The 23,407-nt window shown below is 45.1% G+C and overlaps 1 protein-coding gene across 1 annotated transcript in view; it reads right to left on the reverse strand.

The window, feature by feature from the left end:
- Positions 1-1,778: 1,778 nt before the first annotated feature.
- Positions 1,779-23,407, reverse strand: part of LOC115205138 (gamma-aminobutyric acid receptor subunit alpha-6-like) — a 39,212-nt gene continuing 17,583 nt past the window's right edge. The window contains exons 8-9 of the mRNA XM_029770822.1: positions 6,615-6,871; positions 1,779-4,652 (exon numbers count right to left, since the gene is read on the reverse strand). Of these exons, the coding sequence (XP_029626682.1) occupies positions 4,104-4,652; positions 6,615-6,871 (806 nt within the window). The 3' untranslated portion in view covers positions 1,779-4,103. The remainder of the gene's footprint in view (positions 4,653-6,614; positions 6,872-23,407) is intronic.

Raw genomic sequence — 23,407 nt, forward strand, 5'->3', positions numbered from 1 at the left:
TCTCCAAGCTGAAATTATAGTTACCGCATAAGAACACAAACCTCACAAGACTTTTGTGTAATACACAATTACACTGAAATGTAACCCCACATATTATTGAACCAAAAATACATATGATAAAAAGGACCTTTGAAAGAGTTGTGTTTCTTGTTTCTGATGAATATGCGACAATGAACAGGGCGTTATGAAAACCAACGTATGTCCCATAAATTGAACTATTGACCTTCAGGACCATATCTGAGAACATCTTTAGCGGGCAATAAAAAAAATAATAAAAAAAACTCCAACACTTGGGCCTAACCAGTGGTGGAATGTTTATGTCCGGGTTTGCGGTGTTTTAACACATTATTTCCCAGATCTGCTTCTTCTAAGCAGCCTCATTTAGATATTCAGGACATAAAAAAAAAAATTAAAAAAACTGGGATGTTGACGTGTTTCCTCATTGGACCTGGGCAATACCTCTATATCTCCCTCTGCTATGGTGATGCTAACCACCCAGGGAGATGCTTAAGTATCAGATGTAACCAGTCAACCACATCCTCTGCAAGAGCACTCTGGCTATTTCCACTAGACTCACTACACTTCTCCTCTGTTCTGCCGCTCCCAAACAGCATCCAGGAGCTCCTTGCGTAAGACCTAACTTTCATTAGCCGGCCGCCGTCTAGCCTAGGATTGTTTTAAACAAGCAAGGCGACCAACCGATGACACCCACATCAATCCCTAGGCAAGGTGTTATTGAGACAGAGAAAACAATGGGGACAGCTGGGAAAATAGAACACAGAGAAATGCATCAAACCACCATCTCACCTGCTGCTAACAAGGTCCTTAAAGAGTGTTGTTGTACGTGGATGTGTGTTTTGTTAAGGGGAAGATGAGTGTGTGCGTGACGTTGGGGGGGTGGGGGGGAAGAATCAATTTCACACGAGTGCATCGAGGAGACATGAAGCTGAGGCAGACATCTTGATCTGTCCATCAGCCTCTGTTTTGAGCCCCACCTTCAGGAAATGGAAGAAATGCACTATTACGTCAAGAGTGACTGAGGGGCCATCGATGTGTGACCTGTCTGGGTGATAATAGCCATTAGCACTGCAGGAAACCAAGCTTCAGCATGATCACCGACCATGCCTCTGCAGGTGACATCACCTCAGCTGACAACGCGAGAGGAGAGTTGCCATCAGGGAAAGATTGGACAGAAGTACACTTTCACCGTAAGAGGATGCTATGGACATAGCACAAGTGTAAGAATTGACCATGTAGACTTCTGTAACTTATCAGTGGAAATCTGTCCAAAGTTGGCATAGAGACCCTATAAAGACCCTCGATACCTAACGACCAGAGAGAATTACATAGCACACTTTCCCACTTCCTCACCAAGTCCCTACCCACTGGGCACAAAGTGGTTGAACCAACGTTGTTTCAATTTAAATTTGTCAATGTACGGTGATGTGGAATCAATGTGGAAAATACAATGGATTTGAAAAAAGAACGTAACCTGTTTTTTTGAGGGTGATATTTAAAACCACAGGATTATGTCATCAGGGAAACCAACTTTCAACATAGACGAACCTTGTATAAAAGATGTTGAATTTGTACCAATGTCAGATCTTCAACGTTAAACTCACTATCAGGAAAAAAAACTATAGGCTGGGCAGCACCTCCTACTGGAGAATTGATGTATCCCTTTGGTCTCACATCCAGGGTTTTAACCAAGCCCAGCTTCGATATGTCACTGACTACTACCAATGTGCTATGGTGAGAATGACTATTAAAAAAGCAAATGAAATGTAACCATACTTTATAAGTACACAATATCATCAATGATACTATTCAGGTCTATATAACGTGTGCGAAGTCCTCAACAGCTACTGTTTCAATTTAACCCAGGGTTCAACTAAAAATATATATAGGTCTAGGGTTTCAAGCTTTGGTTGATTTAAAGGTTTAAAGTTATTAATTATTATGTTGGATACACGTCTTCATCTCAACCAAAAATCTAAGTTGAAGAATAGTACTAAATCAAACTTTGAATAAAGTACATTTCCCTTTTGATTTTATTTAGTCCTATTCTTTAACTTTAACTTTTTGGTTGAGATGGAGACGCGAATCCAACATCAGTTATTCATTTTTAGACAAGCTGGATATGGAGTTGTGTTTTGTTATTCAACGCAACCAAATATTAACATTTGAAGGAGATGTATTTTCTGTTTGGGTAGTTCTTTGCCACTGACAGACTGGCTTTGATTCCAGTTTGTCTACAAATTAATCATTTATATACCTCCATCTCAACCAAAACTCAACATTTTAAAGAATCGGATTAAGCCAGTGGCACAGATGAAACTTTCCAATCATTAGATACAGAACATCTCCTTTAAACGTTGATATTTGGTGACAAACAATTCAAAGGCTCTTACAAACTAATGTAACAGTACTTAATTAACCTAATATGAGTAACACGTCCATGGCCACACCGAGGTTACTGTTACTAAATGTCGTCTTATGTAATCATAGAAAGCGTGCATGTTCAAGACGGCATGCAAAGGTCGCAGGTCTGCGGAGATCTTCACAATTGCTATAATAATCTGCGCAGAATCGCAACAGCGCCACCTGCACCATGTACTTTAAATGTCAGCTCAACTGCAACCCAGCTCATTTGGTTCTGCTATTAGATGAAGCACAGTGATAACACACGAAGTTCTTGTATAAATACAACATCTAACATTGTATTTCCATTTGAACTTTGTTCTGCTTTTTAAAACGGCTGAAAGCGCACTAATAACACATTTAGATGACAACCAAACCAAAAATCCGACATTGTTTTTCCCATTGGAATTTGGTTGTGCTGTTAGGTGGTTAAAAGCACAGTGATAACACATTGGGAATTTAACAAACTCATGGCTTTCTTTTTAAGTGGGTGAATAAAAGGTTGAAATCTTTTTGATCAACGTCTCAACCAAATATTACCAACATTTCCATGTTGAAATGACAGTGCGCCCAGTGGGTAACCAACAGAACTTCTGGGCATGTCCCGATGGACTCATGGTAGTGCATGGCTTTCTACATTTAATAGTGGGAATTTGGTTATGGGGAATGACCCTTCCTCAGGTAGCGCACAAAACCGTATGAATCAGGCCCCACATTTGCTAACAAATAAACACTCCCGAACTCAGAGGAAACGTTCCCAAACCAAAGGGTTCCTACAATATGTTCCTTTGTAAGTTAACATGAAAGAAGAATATTGATTGAATACATTAGTACACAATAATCCAGAAACGGACAATGTTAAAGAAAAACACATCGTTTCATAGTTGAACATTCAAACGAAGACTTCCTAGAATGTTTTTGGAGGGAACTAATGGGGCTTAGAAGAACATTACCCCCCTGCAAATGTTGTTTGTAGGGTACTGAGTGAAGTCAATAGGCCAGCATCTATGGTATTTGGTATCCTCATTCTATGCTATTTAACCAAGTTTGGTCGAGGTTTGCTGTATAGACTTGGGAGCACAAATTAGACTTGAGTGGACAAAAATGTATCTACTTTTGATACAAGAACAAAATGACAACATACCCAGTCATTTACTTCTGGTCATCAGTAAGGGAGAAAATACACCCAAAATCTTCTTGTTCATATGCTCGACACCTTGCGACTTGTGTGTCCAGCTCATCTTCAGTGATATTGTCCTTATCCTTTGTCATTGGAGCAATGCCTGCTAAGACTAGAGGGACCTATTAGCCGTTTTCGCTAAAATCAGGTGTTACTCTACTCAATAACATTAAAACAACTAACCAATCCATCAAACCCTTACTGTATTGCATATTGGATATGGCCACCCAGGGGATAGTTGTGATATTTGTTCGAATCAGACATTTTTAAAATGGTTTTGTTACCATGCTCATTCTCAGAAGACTTCTCGGAAATGAAACAAACAGATGTGCTGAGATTAGTATTCCTGGGTGTAATCTTTTGAGGCTCTTGTCCAGCATATTTGGTTTCCTTGTTAGTTGAAAAATGATTTAATCTCCCATGTCTCCAAAGCTCTTTTTCTCCTGTCATTTTACATTTTGTAGAAAATTATTCCCAAAATGACCCCAAGAGGAGTTAGAAACTAGATTTGGCCTCTAAATTTGGCCTCCATGGTATCTTTGGACAAGTAAACCACCCAGTAGACCATGTTGAATGCGCCAAAGGACACCGGGAACAGGATGCGGGCATACTTGTCGATTTTACTGGTCCCGCCCATATTGGCGGTGGTCGGCTGGGAGCATGGCGACTGCTTGGGCTCATTTTTGCCCATGAGGTGAATGTGCTCCAGTCTGGGTCCTAGAAGGTCCTGGAGCGAGGAGTCAGCAGTGGGCTGGCTCTGGTTGGCTGGTATTGTCATTGCTCTCTCAGTTGTGGGTGGAGCCAGGGGCATGTTCATGGCAGACAGGGTCAAGGAGGAAGTGTTGGGTTGGCTGGAGGGGCCGGGGCTGGAGTGTGGTAGGATGATGGCACCGCCAGTTGCCCCCTTGGATGAAGATGATTGGACAGACTGGGGTTGTTTCCTGGTTACCCCTCTTGCCGCTGCTGTGCTGTTGGATTCAGCTTTCTGGCCATCTTGCTGGGACATATAGTTCATCCGTTTCCGCAGGTTACCATTGGTGTCAGGGTTATGCTGTGGAGAGGGAAAAATAACCATCAACCCAAAACTGCAGTGATGTGAATGAATTGTGCACATAGTTCACTCATGTGCAACAACAAGCAAATCCCTTGAAGTGGAGCAATTTGCATTAAATGTGACTATTTTACTTGATTCTTTGTGAGAAGGTACAATATGACAATTGTACTGAGCTGATAAATATCAACTATGCAGAGCTATACCATGTTAACAGTCAAGAACCTCTCATTCTACACCTTGCCTATGGGCCTGAATATGACTGGCCTACTTTATACCGCCGACACTCTTTAGTCTGCATACATACTGCACTGTGTGGTAGAATAGCCCAGCTCCCAGACGTTATTTGTGTAGGTTTTCACTCATTTCACACAAGCTTATGTCACAAAGTACTGTTCCATGGGGCGGCATGGCAGTACAGTAAAACATCAAAAGAGCTTATCTCCTGAGAGCTAGCATAGGTTTCAGCCCCAGAAGAGGGAGGTGCTGCACTATAGCCTCACCGGTGATAATTCCCCCACTGGAATGTGCTAACTGGCTAAGCGTATTGCTTACTGTCCGAGAGATGTGAGGCGCAGTGCTGTGGACACTAGGCTAGGTTTGACATCACTATGGCTGGGAGGTAAAAGGTTTTAGATAAATCTGAGCCACATCAATACACACCGCGGGCCCTAATGCCAAGCAGATTTGCCCACTGTTAGCCGTGCGGGGCTGGAGCCACAGCTCTGTAGGAACAGAGTTATCTCCCGGCGCCAGGGCTTCTGAAACTTGTACAGATGTGCCCCAGCAGTGTTGCTGTGGCAACCTGCTAATCCATTGATGTGCTGTTGTCACTAAAACTGCATTCAGGCACGATTACTCCGCACAAAGATTTGAGATCCACAGGGCACACTTTAAGCAGTCATCGGGCCATACAGGGGGAATGTATGGCTGTTTTCCGGTCAGTATCAGCCATCAATCAACAGTTGGACTGTGACATGTGATAGTTAGCATGCAATTTCCCCTTAAATGAAGGATTGTGCTCTTACTACAGTAGAGTGCAAATGCATGGCGTAATGAATTCAATATGAACATGTTTGGTCAACCCTCATTACACGCGATTCAGCACGAATACCCTTTCATGAGAACATGCTGTACTCAGTATGACGAGCAAAACCAAAATCTTTGTAGGAGCCGAATTTTTTTTTGTAATACCAAAATGGCTCTTGCAAACATGCTTGCATCACATTGTAAATGTAGGTAAGAAATGAAAATGTTAAGAATATTCTATAACACAGGTCTTCAAAACAATTTATCTTCATGCTGAAGAATGTTTTTGAAATTATGAGAAAGCAAGCAAATGTAGGACATTCAGAGCATATTTAGAATTTTTAGAGATAATATTGCTAAGCCTCTGCGCTGGATTACAAATGGCGTGCATTGATCTAAGCAGACAGCTGTGCAGCTGTACTCTAAATGGGACAAACTTAACATGTATTCACCATTTACTATTCCTATTTGGCCTTCAGGAAGTGAATGTTTCTAGCTCATGATATCATGTAGAGAGTGCTGGCAGAAAGAGGTACAAAGAGAAAAAAAGAGGTACAAAGAGAAAAAAAGAGGTACAAAGAGAAAAAGAGGTACAAAGAGAAAAAAAGAGGTACAAAGAGAAAAAAAGAGGTACAAAGAGAAAAAGAGGTACAAAGAGAAAAATAGGTACAAAGAGAAAAAGAGTCAAAGAGAAAAAAAGAGGTACAAAGAGAGGGAGAGACAGCCAGGAAAATAGAGAGACCCTCCATACTTAATAAATTATCAATGCTAAAGTAACCTTCGGTCTATAAGTCTATTTCGCCGATTTTTAGACTTGCAATGAATCTCCATTTGATGATCAGCATACAAATTAACGAAGGGGAACGAACAAGTGCACACTTCAGTCTCTGAAGTGGAAAAGGGTATAGGGAATGAGGATAGGTCTTAACACACCTGCAGAACTTCCTCCATATCCTTCACTTTCACTGGGGTTGTTTGGGGTGCCGGCGGGCATTTTGGTGGCTTCCTTTTCAGTCTCTCCATCTCTGCGTTGGTGAAGTAGTTGACGGCAGCGAACTCGATGAGAGCGGAGAAGACAAAGGCGAAACACACGGCAATGAACCAGTCCATGGCGGTGGCGTAGGAGACTTTGGGGAGGGAGTGACGTGCGCTGATGCTTAACGTGGTCATGGTCAGGACCGTGGTGATGCCTGAAAATTTGAAAAAGTTTGTAACCTTGGCTGTAAATTGTAACCAAAATAATAGTTACGTCAACACACTCAAATAATACATACAGTACTAAAACAGTCGGTATAAGCCTAACCATCCTTCTATAGCATGACTCAAACAATTCCGAGGGGACCCCCCCTGGCTGTCCATTGTATTTCATCTATTCCAGTGCTAGCACACCTGATTCAACTTCTCAACTAATCATCAGTCCCTTGACTAATTGAATCAGGTGTGCTAGTTCAGGGATACAACTACATAGAAAAATCACTGAAAATAATTTGTGAAAATCCAACACACTAATCAATGAATGCCAGCTTTAATATTTAATATGAAAAACAGGAAACGGAACGTTTCTGACACTAGAATGACTTGTAAACATCCAGTCAATGACCTCTTGACCTTTGCTTCCTGTGTTTTCCATCCTAATGAGGTTGCCCAAGCGACCACCTCACATAGCATACCTACTTTCCCTCGCCTCCAATTCCTTTTAAAACAACAACCAAATCGGCTCCACGCTGAGGATTATACCTTTACAATAACTGGGGAGTTATAGTAAGCTTTCCGGTTCACTTGTCCTTGCGATTATTAGCAAATAGCTGTAATGTGATTCAGAGAAAATCCCCTTTATGTTAGAGATACAGAAACACAACTTCATCTCCAAAACTCTGCCTACCACAGCATGAATATGTAAGTGTATGAGGCAGAGGACTTCCAAAGGTACAGTAGATATTAGCTTTAATAAAATGTGTCTTTCATTGGATTAATTGGCAAGATCAGATGCACAATCGTTCCTGGTACAGATTAATAAAGTGTGACTGATTTAATCAGATGAGCTATAATAATCAAATTAAGGAGTAATAGCAATGATTGCTTCTGTTGGAGTACAGTCTTCATTCCTCATCTTGTGACAGATTGTTTAGATTAGAACGCATTGCTTTGGAGATGCTTGGATTAGGACAAAATGGGGCTTGCTTATATTATATTGGGAGTAGAAAAGAAGTTCTATTCTACAAGTGTTGTGTATTGATGTTCTTTAGGGCACCTGTAACGCCCCCCTGCTTACGTACATTGGAATGCTTGGAATGTATTGTTCTGCGAAGTGCATTAAACAATGCCCACGTTAGTTTCTACTCCCATCTCATGTCCTGTCCTTATATTAGTTGGAGAAGTAATACAGTGTACTATAGAACACCGCTACTCTGTTCTGTAACTTCAATTAAAAATCAAATCAAATTGTATTAGTCACATGCGCCGAATACAACAGGTGTAAACCTTACAGTGAAATGCTTACTTACGAGCCCTTAACCAACAATGCAGTTTAAAAAAATACAGATAAGAATAAGAAATAAAAGTAACAAGTAATTAAAGAGCAGCAGTAAAATAACAATAGCAAGACTATATACAGGGGGGTACCGGTGAAGAGTCAATGTGCGGGGCACCAGTTGAGGTAATATGTACATGTAGGTAGAGTTTATTAAAGTGACTATGCATCGATGATAACAACAGAGAACAGCAGCAGTGTAGGGGGAGGGGTGAGGGGGGGCAATGCAAATATTATGGGTAGCCATTTGATTAGGTGTTCAGGAGTCTTATGGCTTGGGGGTAGAAGCTGTTTAGAAGCCTCTTGGACCTAGACTTGGCACTTCGGTACCGCTTGCCATGCAGTTGCAGAGAGAACAGTCTATGACTAGGTTGGCTGGAGGCTTTGACAATTTTTAGGGCCTTCCTCTGACTGCCTGGTATAGAGGTCCTGGGTGGCAGGAAGCTTGGCCCCAATGATGTACTGGACCGTTCGCACAACCCTCTGTAGTGCCTTGCGGTCAGAGGCCGAGCAGATGCCATACCAGGCAGTGATGCAACCAGTCAGGATGCTCTCGATGGTGCAGCTGTAGAACCCTTTAAGGATCGGAGGACCCATGCCAAATCTATTCAGTCTCCTGAGGGGGAATAGGTTTTGTCGTGCCCTCTTCACGACTGTCTTGGTGTGCTTGGACCATGTTAGTTTGTTGGTGATGTGGACACCAAGGACACTTGAAGCTCTCAACCTGCTCCACTACAGCCCCATCGATGAGAATGGGGGTGTGCTCAGTCTGTCTTTTCCTCTAGTCCACAATCATCTCCTTTGTCTTGATCACGCTGAGAGAGAGGTTGTTGTCCTGGCACCACACAGCCAGGTCTCTGACCTCCTCCCTATAGGCTGTCTCGTTGTTGTCGTTAATCAGGCCTACCACTGTTGTGTCATCGGCAAACTTAATGATGGAGTTGGAGTCGTGCCTGGCCGTGCAGTCATGACTGAACAGGGAGTATAGGAGGGGACTGAGCACGCACAAGGAACAAGGAGACCGAACGTGGTAGGGAGATGTCCATTTCCTGTGTTCACGGGGACAAAGCGGTATCCAACCGTATGGGCCAACATCGTGAGGCCACAAGGGAGCTGCCAGATGAAGGTTGGGTGCAGTGCCAGAGTTGCCGGTACCTCTCCTAGTGGGACGAGATTGTCCACTGTTTGCGGCCCTGTGGGGGCACGAGCTGAGGAAGAAGATACGAGCCGGCCGAAGACGAGAGCGAGGACGACCCATCGCCTTTGCGGCCCGGAAGCAAACGGTTGACCAACCTGCATCTACGGGTCTGGAGTCGGAGGGGGTGCCAGAACCCCCCCCGGGTAACCACGGGAGGAAGAACCCAGCCTCCCCCTCCTCAATTTCGAGGGGCAAGTCGAGACACCCGCTGGGGGCCAACTGAGGGGACAATTCGGGATGGCCCAGTGGGAGGATCCCAACTTGAAAGCCACCGCAGCCCAAGTGATAGCGGTGGATGGACAGCTACTTCCGGGGGTAAGTGACTGGCGACACCCCCATTTCCAAATCAAGAATAACCTTTTGTATCAGGTGTCGCGCCAACAGTGGGAACTTCGAGAGGTATTGTTGCTGCCCCGAAGGTAAGTGGGAACCTTTCTTCATCTGGCCCACACCCACCTGTTGGGGGCACACCTGGGAATGGAGAAGACCCGGGAACGGATCGCCGCCCGGTTCCACTGGCCCGGGATGAGGAGGGCCGTGGAAGACTACTGTTGCAGCTGCCCGGAGTGCCAAATAACTGCCCCAAAGGCCCACTTCCGAAACCCACTGGTCCCCCTACCGATCATTGGGGTGCCCTTTGAACGCATCACCATGGACATAGTGGGACCCCTGGTAAAAACAGCACGAGGACACCAGTACATCCTGGTGATAGTAGACTATGCCACCCGTTATCACGAGGCCATTCCCCTACGGGCGGCGGTATCCAAGGGAATTGCCCGGGAGCTGTTCCACCTCTTTAGCCGGGTGGGCATCCCGAACGAGATCCTGACAAACCAAGGTACTGAGTTTGTCCAGCCTAATGAAAGAGTTGTGTGCTCTCCTGCAGATCAAGCAGATCTGGACCTCCGACTTTCACCCGCAGATGGATGGGCTTGTCGAGCGCTTCAATAAATGCTCAAACAAATGCTGCGGAAGGTCATCAAGCAGGACGGGAAGAACTGGGACCAGCTACTACCCCACCTAATGTTCTCAATCCGTTTTCCCCTTTCGAACTCCTCAACGGGAGGAGGGCACGCGGTCTACTGTACCTCGCCAAGGAGGTGTGGGAAGCCCAACCGACCCCCTTACGCAGCATGGTAGAGCATGTGGAGACGATGAGGGAGCGGATGACAGCCATATGGCCAGTCGTGAGAGAACATATGGAGAAGGCCCAACGCGCCCAAGCCCAGGTCTACAATCGGGGAGCTCAGTCCCGAGAATTCCAGGTGGGAGGCAGGGTGTTGGTCTTAATCCCCACGGCCGAAAGTAAGTTCCTGGCAACATGGCACGGGTCATACGAGGTGATCGAGAAGCTAGGACCTGTCAATTACCGCGTACGGCAACCGGGGAGATGGAAACCCCAACAGATTTACCACGTGAACCTGTTGAAGAAGTGGCACAAGAGGACAGCCTTGGCTGTGTTATGGTCGGGACCCAGGACGCCAACGGTACCAGTGGTGGTCCCGAGAAATGAGGACCTCGACACGGCCCAGAAGCAAGAGCTCAGGGAGCTCATTGATCGGAACACGGCGGTGAAACGGTACGAAAGAGGCCATATTGGATTCCGGAGGCCCGAAGGAAGGCCGTGAAACAGGAAGTGGAGGCTATGCTGAGGATGGGGTCATTGAAGAGTCCCACAGTGCATGGTGCAGCCCCATTGTGTTGGTGCCCAAACCGGACAGTAGCCTCCGCTTCTGTAATGATTTCTGGGGTGTGAACAACATAAGCTTGTTCGACGCCTACCCCATGCCGAGGGTGGACGAGCTCATCAACTGATTGGGAAAGGCCCGGTACATCAGCACCCTTGACCTGACCAAAGGATATTGGCAGCTACCGTTGGCAGCCTCATTCCGGGAGAAGACAGTGTTTTCGACACCAGATGGATTGTATCAGTACTGGGTGCTCCTGTTCGGTCTCCACGGAGCCCCTCCCACATTCCAGCGACTGATGAACAAAGTACTTCGACCCCACCAGCAGTACGCAGCGGCCTATTTGGATGATATCATCATTCACAGCCAAGGTTGGGAAGAGCACCTGACGCGCCTCCAGGCGGTGCTGGATGCGCTCAGACAAGCCGGTTGACCGCGACCCCCAAGAAATGCAAACTAGATTTCGAGGAGGTGGAGTACCTGGGGTATTTGATCGGGCAGGGAATGTCAAGCCCCTGGAGAGGAAGGTTCACACGGTACGTGACTGGCCCGTTCCACGCACCAAGACACAGGTCAAGTCCTTCCTGGGACTGGCAGGATACTATGGCCGGTTTATCCCCAACTTTGTGGCTATAGCTTCCTCCCTAACCGATCTAACCAGGGCCCGCCTCCCGAAAACAGTGAAATGGACGGACAAGACAGAAGCAGCGTTCAGGCGCCTGAAGGAAGCGCAGTGCTCCCATCCGATTCTCGTAACGCCCGATTTCCAAGTGCCGATGTTGGTCCAGACGGATGCATGTGACACGGGACTAGGGGCCATTCTGTCCCAGGTACATGATGGGGAGGAGCACCCCATCATGTACATCAGCCGAAAGCTGATACCCAGAGAGAAAAAATACTCTATTGTTGAGAAAGAGTGTCTAGCGGTGAAGTGGGCACTAGACACTCAAGTATTACCTGTTAGGTACCCACTTCACCCTGGTCATGGACCAGGCTCTCCTGGTCTGGATGGCCAGGGGAAGGGACACAAACAATCGGGTCACCAGGTGGTTCTTGTCCCTTCAACGCTTCTCTTTTTCTGTTGTGCACGGGGTCAGGGGCGAAGCATGGAAACGCGGATGCCCTATCGAGAAGGGAGACATACGTCGCACTGATGACAGTCCCCTCCCCGACAGAGCTAAGGGGGTGTGGGGCGTACAGCAGGTCAGCCACCAGGGGGAGACTCGTCGAGGCCTGGTGACAGACGGAGTATACATCAAGAGGCGATGGCTTCATCTGCTGGATGTGCCAGGCCTCGACGGACTCTCCGGCCAGGACTAATTGGGGCTGATTTGGAGTTTATGAGTAATCAAGGGCTGATTGCTCACCAGCTGTACAAGTCTCATAAAGCTGCCAGAAGGGCAGCATACAGGGGAGAAAGCGGGGGAAGAAAGGACTCCTGTATAGTTGGGGATGGTTGCAGAGGTAACAGGAGTGAGTTCAGTTTTTGATCCCCACAGGATACAGCAAGACCCGGAGCCCAGAAGACGGTATCCCGGAGACGGTCTCATGGGGGAGACCTATTCTTTTCTTTTGAACTATTATTTTAATAAACACCTTTGAAACTGAGCTAATCCTACTCTGTCCGTGTCTGATCTGTGTCAACGTTTTGACCCAACCCCCTCGTCTGCCGCAATATTTTTATATATATACTGCTCAAAAAAATAAAGGAAACACTTAAACAACACATCCTAGATCTGAATGAAATAAATAATCTTATTAAATACTTTTTTCTTTACATAGTTGAATGAGCTGACAACAAAATCACACAAAAATAATCAATGGAAATCCAATTTATCAACCCATGGAGGTCTGGATTTGGAGTCACACTCAAAATTAATGTGGAAAACCACACTACAGGCTGATCCAACTTTGATGTAATGTCCTTAAAACAAGTCAAAATGAGGCTCAGTAGTGTGTGTGGCCTCCACGTGCCTGTATGACCTCCCTACAACGCCTGGGCATGCTCCTGATGAGGTGGCGGATGGTCTCCTGAGGGATCTCCCCCCAGACCTGGACTAAAGCATCCGCCAACTCCTGGACAGTCTGTGGTGCAACGTGGCGTTGGTGGATGGAGCGAGACATGATGTCCCAGATGTGCTCAATTGGATTCAGGTCTGGGGAACGGGCGGGCCAGTCCATAGCATCAATGCCTTCCTCTTGCAGGAACTGCTGACACACTCCAGCCACATGAGGTCTAGCATTGTCTTGCATTAGGAGGAACCCAGGGCCAACTGCACCAGCATATGGTCTCACAAGGGGTCTGAGGATCTAATGGCAGTCAGGCTACCTCTGTCGAGCACATGGAGGGCTGTGCGGCCCCCCAAAGAAATGCCACCCCACACCATGACTGACCCACCGCCAAACCGGTCATGCTGGAAGATGTTGCAGGCAGCAGAACGTTCTCCACGTCATCTCCAGAGTCTGTCACGTCTGTCACGTGCTCAGTGTGAACCTGCTTTCATCTGTGAAGAGCACAGGGTGCCAGTGGCGAATTTGCCAATCTTGGTGTTCTCTGGGAAATGCCAAACGTCCTGCACGGTGTTGGGCTGTAAGCACAACCCCCACCTGTGGACGTCGGGCCCTCATACCACCCTCATGGAGTCTGTTTCTGACCGTTTGAGCAGACACATGCACATTTGTGGCCTGCTGGAGGTCATTTTGCAGGGCTCTGGCAGTGCTTCTCCTGCTCCTCCTTGCACAAAGGCGGAGGTAGCGGTCCTGCTGCTGGGTTGTTGCCCTCCTACGGCCTCCATTTCTCCTGATGTACTGGCCTGTCTCCTGGTAGCGCCTCCATGCTCTGGACACTACGCTGACAGACACAGCAAGCCTTCTTGCCACAGCTCGCATTGATGTGCCGTCCTGGATGAGCTGCACTACCTGAGCCACTTGTGTGGGTTGTAGACTCCGTCTCATGCTACCACTAGAGTGAAAGCACCGCCAGCATTCAAAAGTGACCAAAACATCAGCCAGGAAGCATAGGAACTGAGAAGTGGTCTGTGGTCCCCACCTGCAGAACCACTCCTTTATTGGGGGTGTCTTGCTAATTGCCTATAATTTCCACCTGTTGTCTATTCCATTTGCACAACAGCATGTGAAATTTATTGTCAATCAGTGTTGCTTCCTAAGTGGACAGTTTGATTTCACAGAAGTGTGATTGACTTGGAGTTACATTGTGTTGTTTAAGTGTTACCTTTATTTTTTTGAGCAGTGTATAAACAGTAGGGTATTCATAATGTATATATGAACCCTAAGCCACTCTGGGGATATTCATTGTGACTCACAATCCTCACAGTAGCCTACCGGATGTTGTAAGCCATGTTGGTACATGTTCCCCTGGGGAGGCACTTGTATGGCTGTGTTGGTCTTTCTGACTTCATAATATATAAGTGTTCAAACATTGCATCTACTTACAACATCTGGTAGGCTACTGTGAGGATTGTGAGTCACAATGAATGTCCCCAGAGTGGCTCAGGGTCCACATGTTAGTGCATTCAGTGTCTCCTCCCCGTCTCTACTGTTTCAATGAGTGCGTATAGGATGCATTGAGGACAACAGAGATTGAAAAATATTCCAGTAAGCACTCAGGTGGTAGAGAATTATTCATACTAAAAAACAATGGGTCATTGAGAATTGATACTGAGAAAAAGGTGAATGGGGGACATGAAACTCTCCCAACACATGCACTCACACACGAACACATCCCACACAGAGCTCACACCATATTCAGTCAAATTGAGGATGGACACAGACGTACCATCGGTCAGTGTATAGATTAAAAGGTTAGATAGAGATGAAAGAATATACAAAAACAAGCTGCTATGCCACCTATGAAATGCTAGATGCATATCAGTCCCTCAAATGTATTGAAACATGACCAGTGCATGTCCAAGAGGCAGAACCAGTTTAACATTATCCTAGTCCCAGATCTGTTTGTGCTGTCTTGCCAACCCCTTTGGCCTTCATCATGCCAAACATTGATTGGACAAACAGATCTGAGACAAGGCAAGTTTTAGGCTGCAGTTGAAGTCAGAAGTTTACATACACTTAGTTTGGAGCCATTAAAACTTGTTTTTCAACCACGCCACAAATTTCTTGCTAACAAACTATAGTTTTGGCAAGTCGGTTAGGACATCTACTTTGTGCATGACACAAGTACATTTCCAACAATTGTTTAGAGACAGATTATTTCACTTATAATTCACTGTATCACAATTCCAGTGGGTCAGAAGTTTACATACACTAAGTTGACTGTGCCTTTAAACAGCTTGGAAAATTCCAGAAAATGATGTCATGGCTTTAGAAGCTTCTGATAGTCTAATTGACATAATTTGAGTCAATTGGAGGTATACCTGTAGATGTATTTCAAGGCCTACCTTCAAACTCAGTGCCTCTTTGCTTGACATCATGGGAAAATCAAAAAGAAATCAGCCAAGACCTCAGAAAACAAATTGTAGACCTCCACAAGTCTGGTTCATCCTTGGGAGCAATTTCCAAATGCCTGAAGGTACCACGTTCATCAGTACAAACAATAGTACGCAAGTATAAACACCATGGGACCACGCAGCCGTCATACCGCTCAGGAAGGAGATGCATTCTGTCTTCTAGAGATGAATGTACTTTACTTCGAAAAGTGCAGATCAATCCCAGAACAACAGCAAAGGACCTTGTGAAGATGCTGGAGGAAACAGGTACAAAAGTATCTATATCCACAGTAAAACGAGTCCTATATCGACATAACCTGAAAGGCCGCTCAGCAAGGAAGAAGCCACTGCTCCAAAACCGCCATAAAAAAGCCAGACTACGGTTTGCAACTGCACATGGGGACAAAGATCGTACTTTTTGGAGAAATGTCCTCTGTTCTGATGAAACAAAAATAGAACTGTTTGGCCATAATGACCATTGTTATGTTTGGAGGAAAAAGGGGGAGGCTTGCAAGCTGAAGAACACCATCCCAACCGTGATACACGGGGGTGGCAGCATCATGTTGTGGGGGTGCTTTGCTGCAGTCAGGACTGGTGCACTTCACAAAATAGATGGCATCATGAGGTAGGAAAATTATGTGGATATATTGAAGCAACATCTCAAGACATCAGTCAGGAAGTTAAAGCTTGGTCGCACATGGGTCTTCCAAATGGACAATGACCCCAAGCATACTTCCAAAGTTGTGACAAAATGGCTTAAGGACAACAAAGTCAAGGTATTGGAGTGGCCATCACAAAGCCCTGACCTCAATCCCATAGAACATTTATGGGCAGAACTGAAAACGCGTGTGCAAGCAAGGAGGCCTACAAACCTGACTCAGTTACACCAGCTCTGTCAGGAGGAATGGGCCAAAATTCACCCAACTTATTGTGGGAAGCTTGTGGAAGGCTACACGAAATGTTTGACCCAAGTTAAACAATTAAAAGGCAATTCTATCAAGTACTAATTGAGTGTATGTAAACTTCTGACCCACTGGGAATGTGATGAAAGAAATAAAAGCTGAAATAAATCACTCTACACTATTATTCTGACATTTCACATTCTTCAAATAAAGTGGTGATCTTAACTGACCTACACAGGGATTTTTACTAGGATTAAATGTTTAAATGTGTTTGGCTAAGGTGTATGTAAACTTCCGACTTCAACTGTATATGCCATATATTTCACGAGACAATAACATATTGAGCCACCAGGGGGAGCTTGTTAATCATCCCTCAAGTCAATTCCTTTCTTTCCCTCCTTTCACAGACACACACACACACAAACACACACACACACACACACACACACACACACACACACACACACACACACACACACACACGAGAGAGTACTGTAACAGCCCCACAGCCTGGGGGTTTGGCCAATGCAACAATATTTATGTTCCCACAACACCCTCCTGTCACATATTGGACAGTTTCATTAGCTCGCCGCTGAGACAGGAAGTGGGAACGCACTGGGGCGTTGTGTGAATCAGTGTGGCTGTGAAATAACACGCACTAACTTCTACAGCTGCTAGAATATGAGTAGAACCCATTGACTCAGCAATCATATGTTTGTCTTTGTAAGAAAGTCAGCGGGCAAAACAAATAGGCTCATAGATGCAACAGATGCAGATACACACATGTGGGGAATCATGCAAAACAGTGCCAAAAGTGGGTGCTCATTTATCTTTTCATTAACACATGAAAGGGCAAAACGCATTGGAAAACAGTAAATGCACTGAAGCATACAAATTCCCCTTCTTCGCTGCCTAAGCAAGTTCTGTCTGACTCTGGCATCCTAACTGAGAAGAATGGGATAAGTGATTATTTTATTCATAATTTTATCATCTCGGCTTTATATTTGAGAGTAAAGTGGTTTAAATTATCAATCGACTGTTCTTACCTCTGCCAGCCTCTAGCTTTTTGTTTTCATTTCAACAATTTACTACCTGTGACGTGCTAGATGCCTTGCTTAAGATTGATGAAAGAAAATCGCCAGGGTGATATGCTTGATACATTTTTGTTGCAGCTCTCTGCCCCCTTTATTCCTCTGGACAGGTTTCATTTAAGCCTTCACTTGGATCTAGATTAATTCTAATCGTCCTTCTGGAAATCAGACTTTTTAAATCCAGACTTGGGCAAATCAGACTATTTTAAACCATGTCTGAGAAATGCCATTTCAGTTAGTCCAGTTTAAAAGTGCAATTTAGTCTAGGATTAGGCATATTCTGTGTCATTAAAACTGACACAATGTGTATCTACAGTGTTAAATCGGGTAACCTGCACTTGTATGTCGATGATAGTGTTGTGTATTCTATTGCCCCCACCGTTGACCATTCTCTATCTGAACTACAGTCTGCCTTCATTGTGTTACAGAAAAACTTTATTGACCTGAAATTAGTACTGAATGATGGTAAAACAAAGTATATGTTGTTCTCTAGCTTGCATCAAAATAAGTCTGAAAATTTAAACATATGTACTTTGGATGGTGTCCATACTGATCGTGCCCCTGCTTACAAATATCTGGGCATCTGGATAGATGAAAAGCTGTCTTTTTAAAAACCATATTGATGAGTTCATTAAGAAGCTGAGAATAAAAATGGGGTTCTTCTATAGAAATAGGTCCTGCCTCTCGCTAAACAGTAGAAAGCAGATGTTTCAGTAGACGTTCATATCTATATGCACGCCACTGCCACTTCATTAAAGCCGTTAGATGCAGTTTATCATAGCGCACTGCGCTTTTATTACGGGTAACAGTTTTAGTACTCATCACTGCATTCTTTACCAGAAAGTTGGTTGGTACCTAACATCTTTCCTAAACTTTAGACGTATGAGTTACCACACCCAGTCTCAGGGATGGCTAACTTTAGAAATTCCTTTGGTCTCAGTTAGGTAAATCAGGTTTTAGTTTTCTTGCACCTTATTTGTGGAACAATCTTCAAAATGTTCTTAAAATGTTATGTTTTGGTGCCTCTAGGGCAATTTAGAAAGCTGATTGAAGACCTTATTACTGTTTGTTTTTTCTGAGTTTTTCTTGTGTGGCTAGCCGCTGGATAGCCACTGAATTTACTGTTAGCATGCAGCCAAGTTACTAGCTAACCACTAACTAGTGCTCTCAAATCGTATCCTGAGGTCGACATAACATGGCTAACTTAGCTAGCTAACATACATCCCTAGCTGTGTCCTCAGAGCATGTGCAGACCAGGTGGCTGGAGTGTTGACGGACATATTCAACCTCCCCTTATCCCAGTCTGTTGTCTTCACTTGCTTCAAGATGTCCACCATTGTTCCTGTACCCAAGAAAGCGAAGGTAACTGAACTGAATAACTATCGCCCCATAACACTCACTTCTGTCGACTCAGTGGGTTTTGTCCAACATGTCTCTGGACCTACTCACTGTCCCATGGAATAAATGTTGTGGATTTTAATGTTTTTCCTCATAATCCTGGACTATCGGACCACCATTTTATTACGTTTGCAATCGCAACAAATAATCTGCTCAGACCCCAACCAAGGAGCATCAAAAGTCATGCTATAAATTCTCAGACAAGCCAAAGATTCCTTAAAGCCCTTCCAGACTCCCTCTGCCTACCCAAGGACGTCAGAGGACAAAAATCAGTTAACCACCTAACTGAGGAACTCAATTTAACCTTGCGCAATACCCTAGATGCAGTTGCACCCCTAAAAACTAAAAACATTTGTCATAAGAAACTAGCTCGTTGGTATACAGAAAATACACGAGCTCTGAAGCAAGCTTCCAGAAAATTGGAATGGAAATGGCGCCACAGCAAACTGGAAGTCTTCCGACTAGCTTGGAAAGACAGTACCATGCAGTATCGAAGAGCCCTCACAGCTGCTCGATCATCCTATTTTTCCAACTTAATTGAGGAAAATAAGAACAATCCGAAATGTCTTTTTGATACTGTCGCAAAGCTAACTGAAAAGCATCATTCCCCAAGAGAGGATGGCTTTCACTTCAGCAGTAATAAATTCATGAACAACTTTGAGGAAAAGATCATGATCATTAGAAAGCAAATTACGGATTCCTCTTTAAATTTGCGTATTCCTCCAAAGCTCCGTTGTCCTGAGTCTGCACAACTCTGTCAGGACCTAGGATCAAGGGAAACCCTAAAGTGTTTTAGTACTATATCTCTTGACACAATGATGAAAATAATCATGGCCTCTAAACCTTCAAGCTGCATACTGAACCCTATTCCAACTAAACTACTGAAAGAGCTGCTTCCTGTGCTTGGCCCTCCTATGTTGAACATAATAAACGGCTCTCTATCCACCGGATGTGTACCAAACTCACTAAAAGTGGCAGTAATAAAGCCTCTCTTGAAAAACCCAAACCTTGACCCAGAAAATATAAAAAACTATCGGCCTATATCGAATTCCATTCCTCTCAAAATGTTTTCAAAAAGCTGTTGCGCAGCAACTCACTGCCTTCCTGAAGACAAACAATATATACGAAATGCTTCAGTCTGGTTTTAGACCCCATCATTGTCAAGGGTGGCTCAAGGAAGCAGGAGAGGCAGAGTCAAGCGCAGGAGACAGAAAATCCGTGAACACACTTTTAATGGGTATCCACAAAGTCCAAACACGGTAGGGCAGGGCGCATAACAAACGCTCAAAAACCCCAGCGGGCAGGGACGCAGCCCACAAAACCTCTACCACAGTCCTGACATAGAACAATCACGCACAAAACACAAACCTACCTAGCTAGACTAAATACCCCCCACTAACAACTAAAACAAAACAGGTGCGTGCCTAACCAAGACCTAACCAACAGAAAGTGAAACAGAGGATCGATGGCAGCTAGTAGGCCGGCGACGACGACCGCCGAGCGCCGCCCGGGCGAGGAGGGGCGCCACCATCCGTCGGTGTCGTGACAATCATAGCACTGAGACTGCACTTGTGAAGGTGGTAAATTACCTTTTAATGACGTCAGACCGAGGCTCTGCATCGGTCCTTGTGCTCCTAGACCTTAGTGCTGATTTTGATACCATCGATCACCACATTCTTTTGGAGAGATTGGAAACCCAAATTGGTCTAAACGGACAAGTTTTGGCCTGGTTTAGATCTTATCTGTTGGAAAGATATCAGTTTGTCTCTGTGAATGGTTTGTCCTCTGACAAATCAACTGTAAATGTCGGTGTTCCTCAAGGTTCCGTTTTAGGACTACTATTGTTTCACTATATATTTTACCTCTTGGATGTAATTCAAAAACATAATGTTAAATTTCACTGCTATGCGGATGACACACAGCTGTACATTTCAATGAAACATGGTGAAGCTGTCACGCCCTGACCTGAGAGAGACGGTTGATTTCTCTAGGTTGTTAGGTCAGGGTGTGGGGTGGGCATTCTATGGTTTATATTTCTATGTTTTGGTCAGGTATGGTTTCCAATCAGAGGCAACTGCCTATCGTTGTCTCTGATTGGGAACCATACTTAGGCAGCCCTTTCCCTCCTTGAGTTGTGGGATCTTATTTTTGTACTGCTTTGTAAAGCCTGCAAGACGTGACGGTCGTTTTCCATTGTTTATTATTTTGTTTAAGTGTTCAGAGTTAAAATAAATATCAAGATGAACACATACCACGCTGCACCTTGGTCTACTCCTTTGGACAACCGTTACAGAAGCCCCAAAATTGCCCTCGCTAGAAGCATGTGTTTCAGACATAAGGAAGTGGATGGCTGCAAACTTTCTACTTTTAAACTCGGACAGCTTTTTTCCATCTACATAACATTGCAAAAATCTGAAACTTTCTGTCAAAAAACTATGCAGAAAAATTAATCCATGCTTTTGTTACTTCTAGGTTGGGCTACTGCAATGCTCTACTTTCCGGCTACCCGGATAAAGCACTAAATAAACTTCAGTTAGTGCTAAATACGGCTGCTAGAATCCTGACTAGAACCAAAAAATGTGATCATATTACTCCAGTGCTAGCCTCCCTACACTGGCTTCCTGTTAAGGCAAGGGCTGATTTCAAGGTTTTACTGCTAACCTACAAAACATTACATGGGCTTACTCCTACCTATCTTTCCGATTTGGTCCTGCCGTACATGCCTACATGTACGCTACGGTCACAAGACGCAGGCCTCCTAATTGTCCCAAAAATTTCTAAGCAAACAGCTGGAAGCAGTAGAGCTCCATTTTTATGGAATGGTCTGCCTACCCATGTAAGAGACGCAGACTCGGTCTCAACCTTTAAGTCTTTACTGAAGACTCATCTCTTCAGTAGGTCCTATGATTGAGTGTAGTCTGGCCCAGGAGTGTGAAGGTGAACGGAAAGGCTCTGGAGCAACGAACCGCCCTTGCTGTCTCTGCCTGGCCGGTTCTCTGCCTGGCCTCTAGTGGTGTGGGGGCTGTGCTTTGGCAAAGTGGGTGGGGTTATATCCTGACTGTTTGGCCCTGTCCAAGGGTATCATCGGATGGGGCCACAGTGTCTCCTGACCCCTCCTCTCTCAGCCTCCAGTATTTATGCTGCAGTAGTTTATGTGTCGGGGGGCTAGGGTCAGTCTGTTATATCTGGAGTATTTCTTATCCGGTGTCCTGTGTGAATTTAAGTATGCTCTCTCTAATTCTCTCTCTCTTTCTCTTTTTCTTTCTTTCTCTCTCTGAGGACCTGAGCCCTAGGACCATGTCTCAGGACTACCTGGCATGATGACTCCTTGCTGTCCCCAGTCCACCTGGCTGTGCTGCTGCTCCAGTTTCAACTGTTCTGCCTGCGGCTATGGAACCCTGACCTATTCACCGGACGTGCTACCTGTCCCAGGCCTGCTGTTTTCAACTCTCTAGAGACAGCAGGAGCGGTAGAGATACTCTCAATGATCAGCTATGAAACGCCAACTAACATTTACTCTTGAGGTGCTGACTCTTTGCACCCTCGACAACTACTGTGATTATTATTATTTGACCATGCTGGTCATTTATGAACATTTGAACATCTTGGCCATGTTCTGTTAAAATCTCCACCCGGCACAGCCAGAAGAGGACTGGCCACCCCTCATAGCCTGGTTCCTCTAGGTTTCTTCCTAGGTTTTGGCCTTTCTAGGGAGTTTTTCCTAGCCACTGTGCTTCTATACCTGCATTGCTTGCTGTTTGGGGTTTTAGGCTGGGTTTCTGTACAGCATTTTGAGATATCAGCTGATGAAGGGCTATATAAAGAAGAAGAAGGGCTATATAAATAAATTTGATTTAGATTTATTTTTGTCAACATGAAGTGCATTGAGAGGCTAATTAAGGATCATATCACCTCCACCTTACCCTAGACCCACTACAATTTGCATACAGCCCCAACAGATCCACAGATGACACAATCTCCACTGCACACTGCCCTATCCCATCAGGACAAGAGGAATACCTATGTAAGAATGTTGTACCCCCTCCTCGGCTCCCGAGTGGCGCAGCTGTCCAAGGCACTGCATGTCAGTGCTAGAAGCGTCACTACAGACACTGGTTCGATCCCGGGCTGAATCACAACCGGCCGTGATTGGGAGTCCCATAGGGCGGCACACAATTGGCCAGTTAGGGTTTGGCCGGTGTAGGCCATCATTGTAAAAAAAGAATTTGTTCTTAGCCGACTTGCCTAGTTAAAGAAAAAAAAGAATGCTCTTCATCGACTACAGCACAGTCTTCAACACCATAGTACCCTCCAAGCTCAATTCTAAGCTAGGGACGCTGGGTCTGAAATCCCCCCTCTGCAACTGGGTCCTGGACTTCCTGACGGGACTTCCTGCTGATCCTCAACACTGGGGGCCGACAAGGGTGCCACGCATGTCTCCAACTCAATCATCAAG

This window comes from Salmo trutta, chromosome 13 (assembly GCF_901001165.1).
Source record: "Salmo trutta chromosome 13, fSalTru1.1, whole genome shotgun sequence".
In the NCBI taxonomy this organism is placed as follows: Eukaryota; Metazoa; Chordata; class Actinopteri; order Salmoniformes; family Salmonidae; genus Salmo; species Salmo trutta.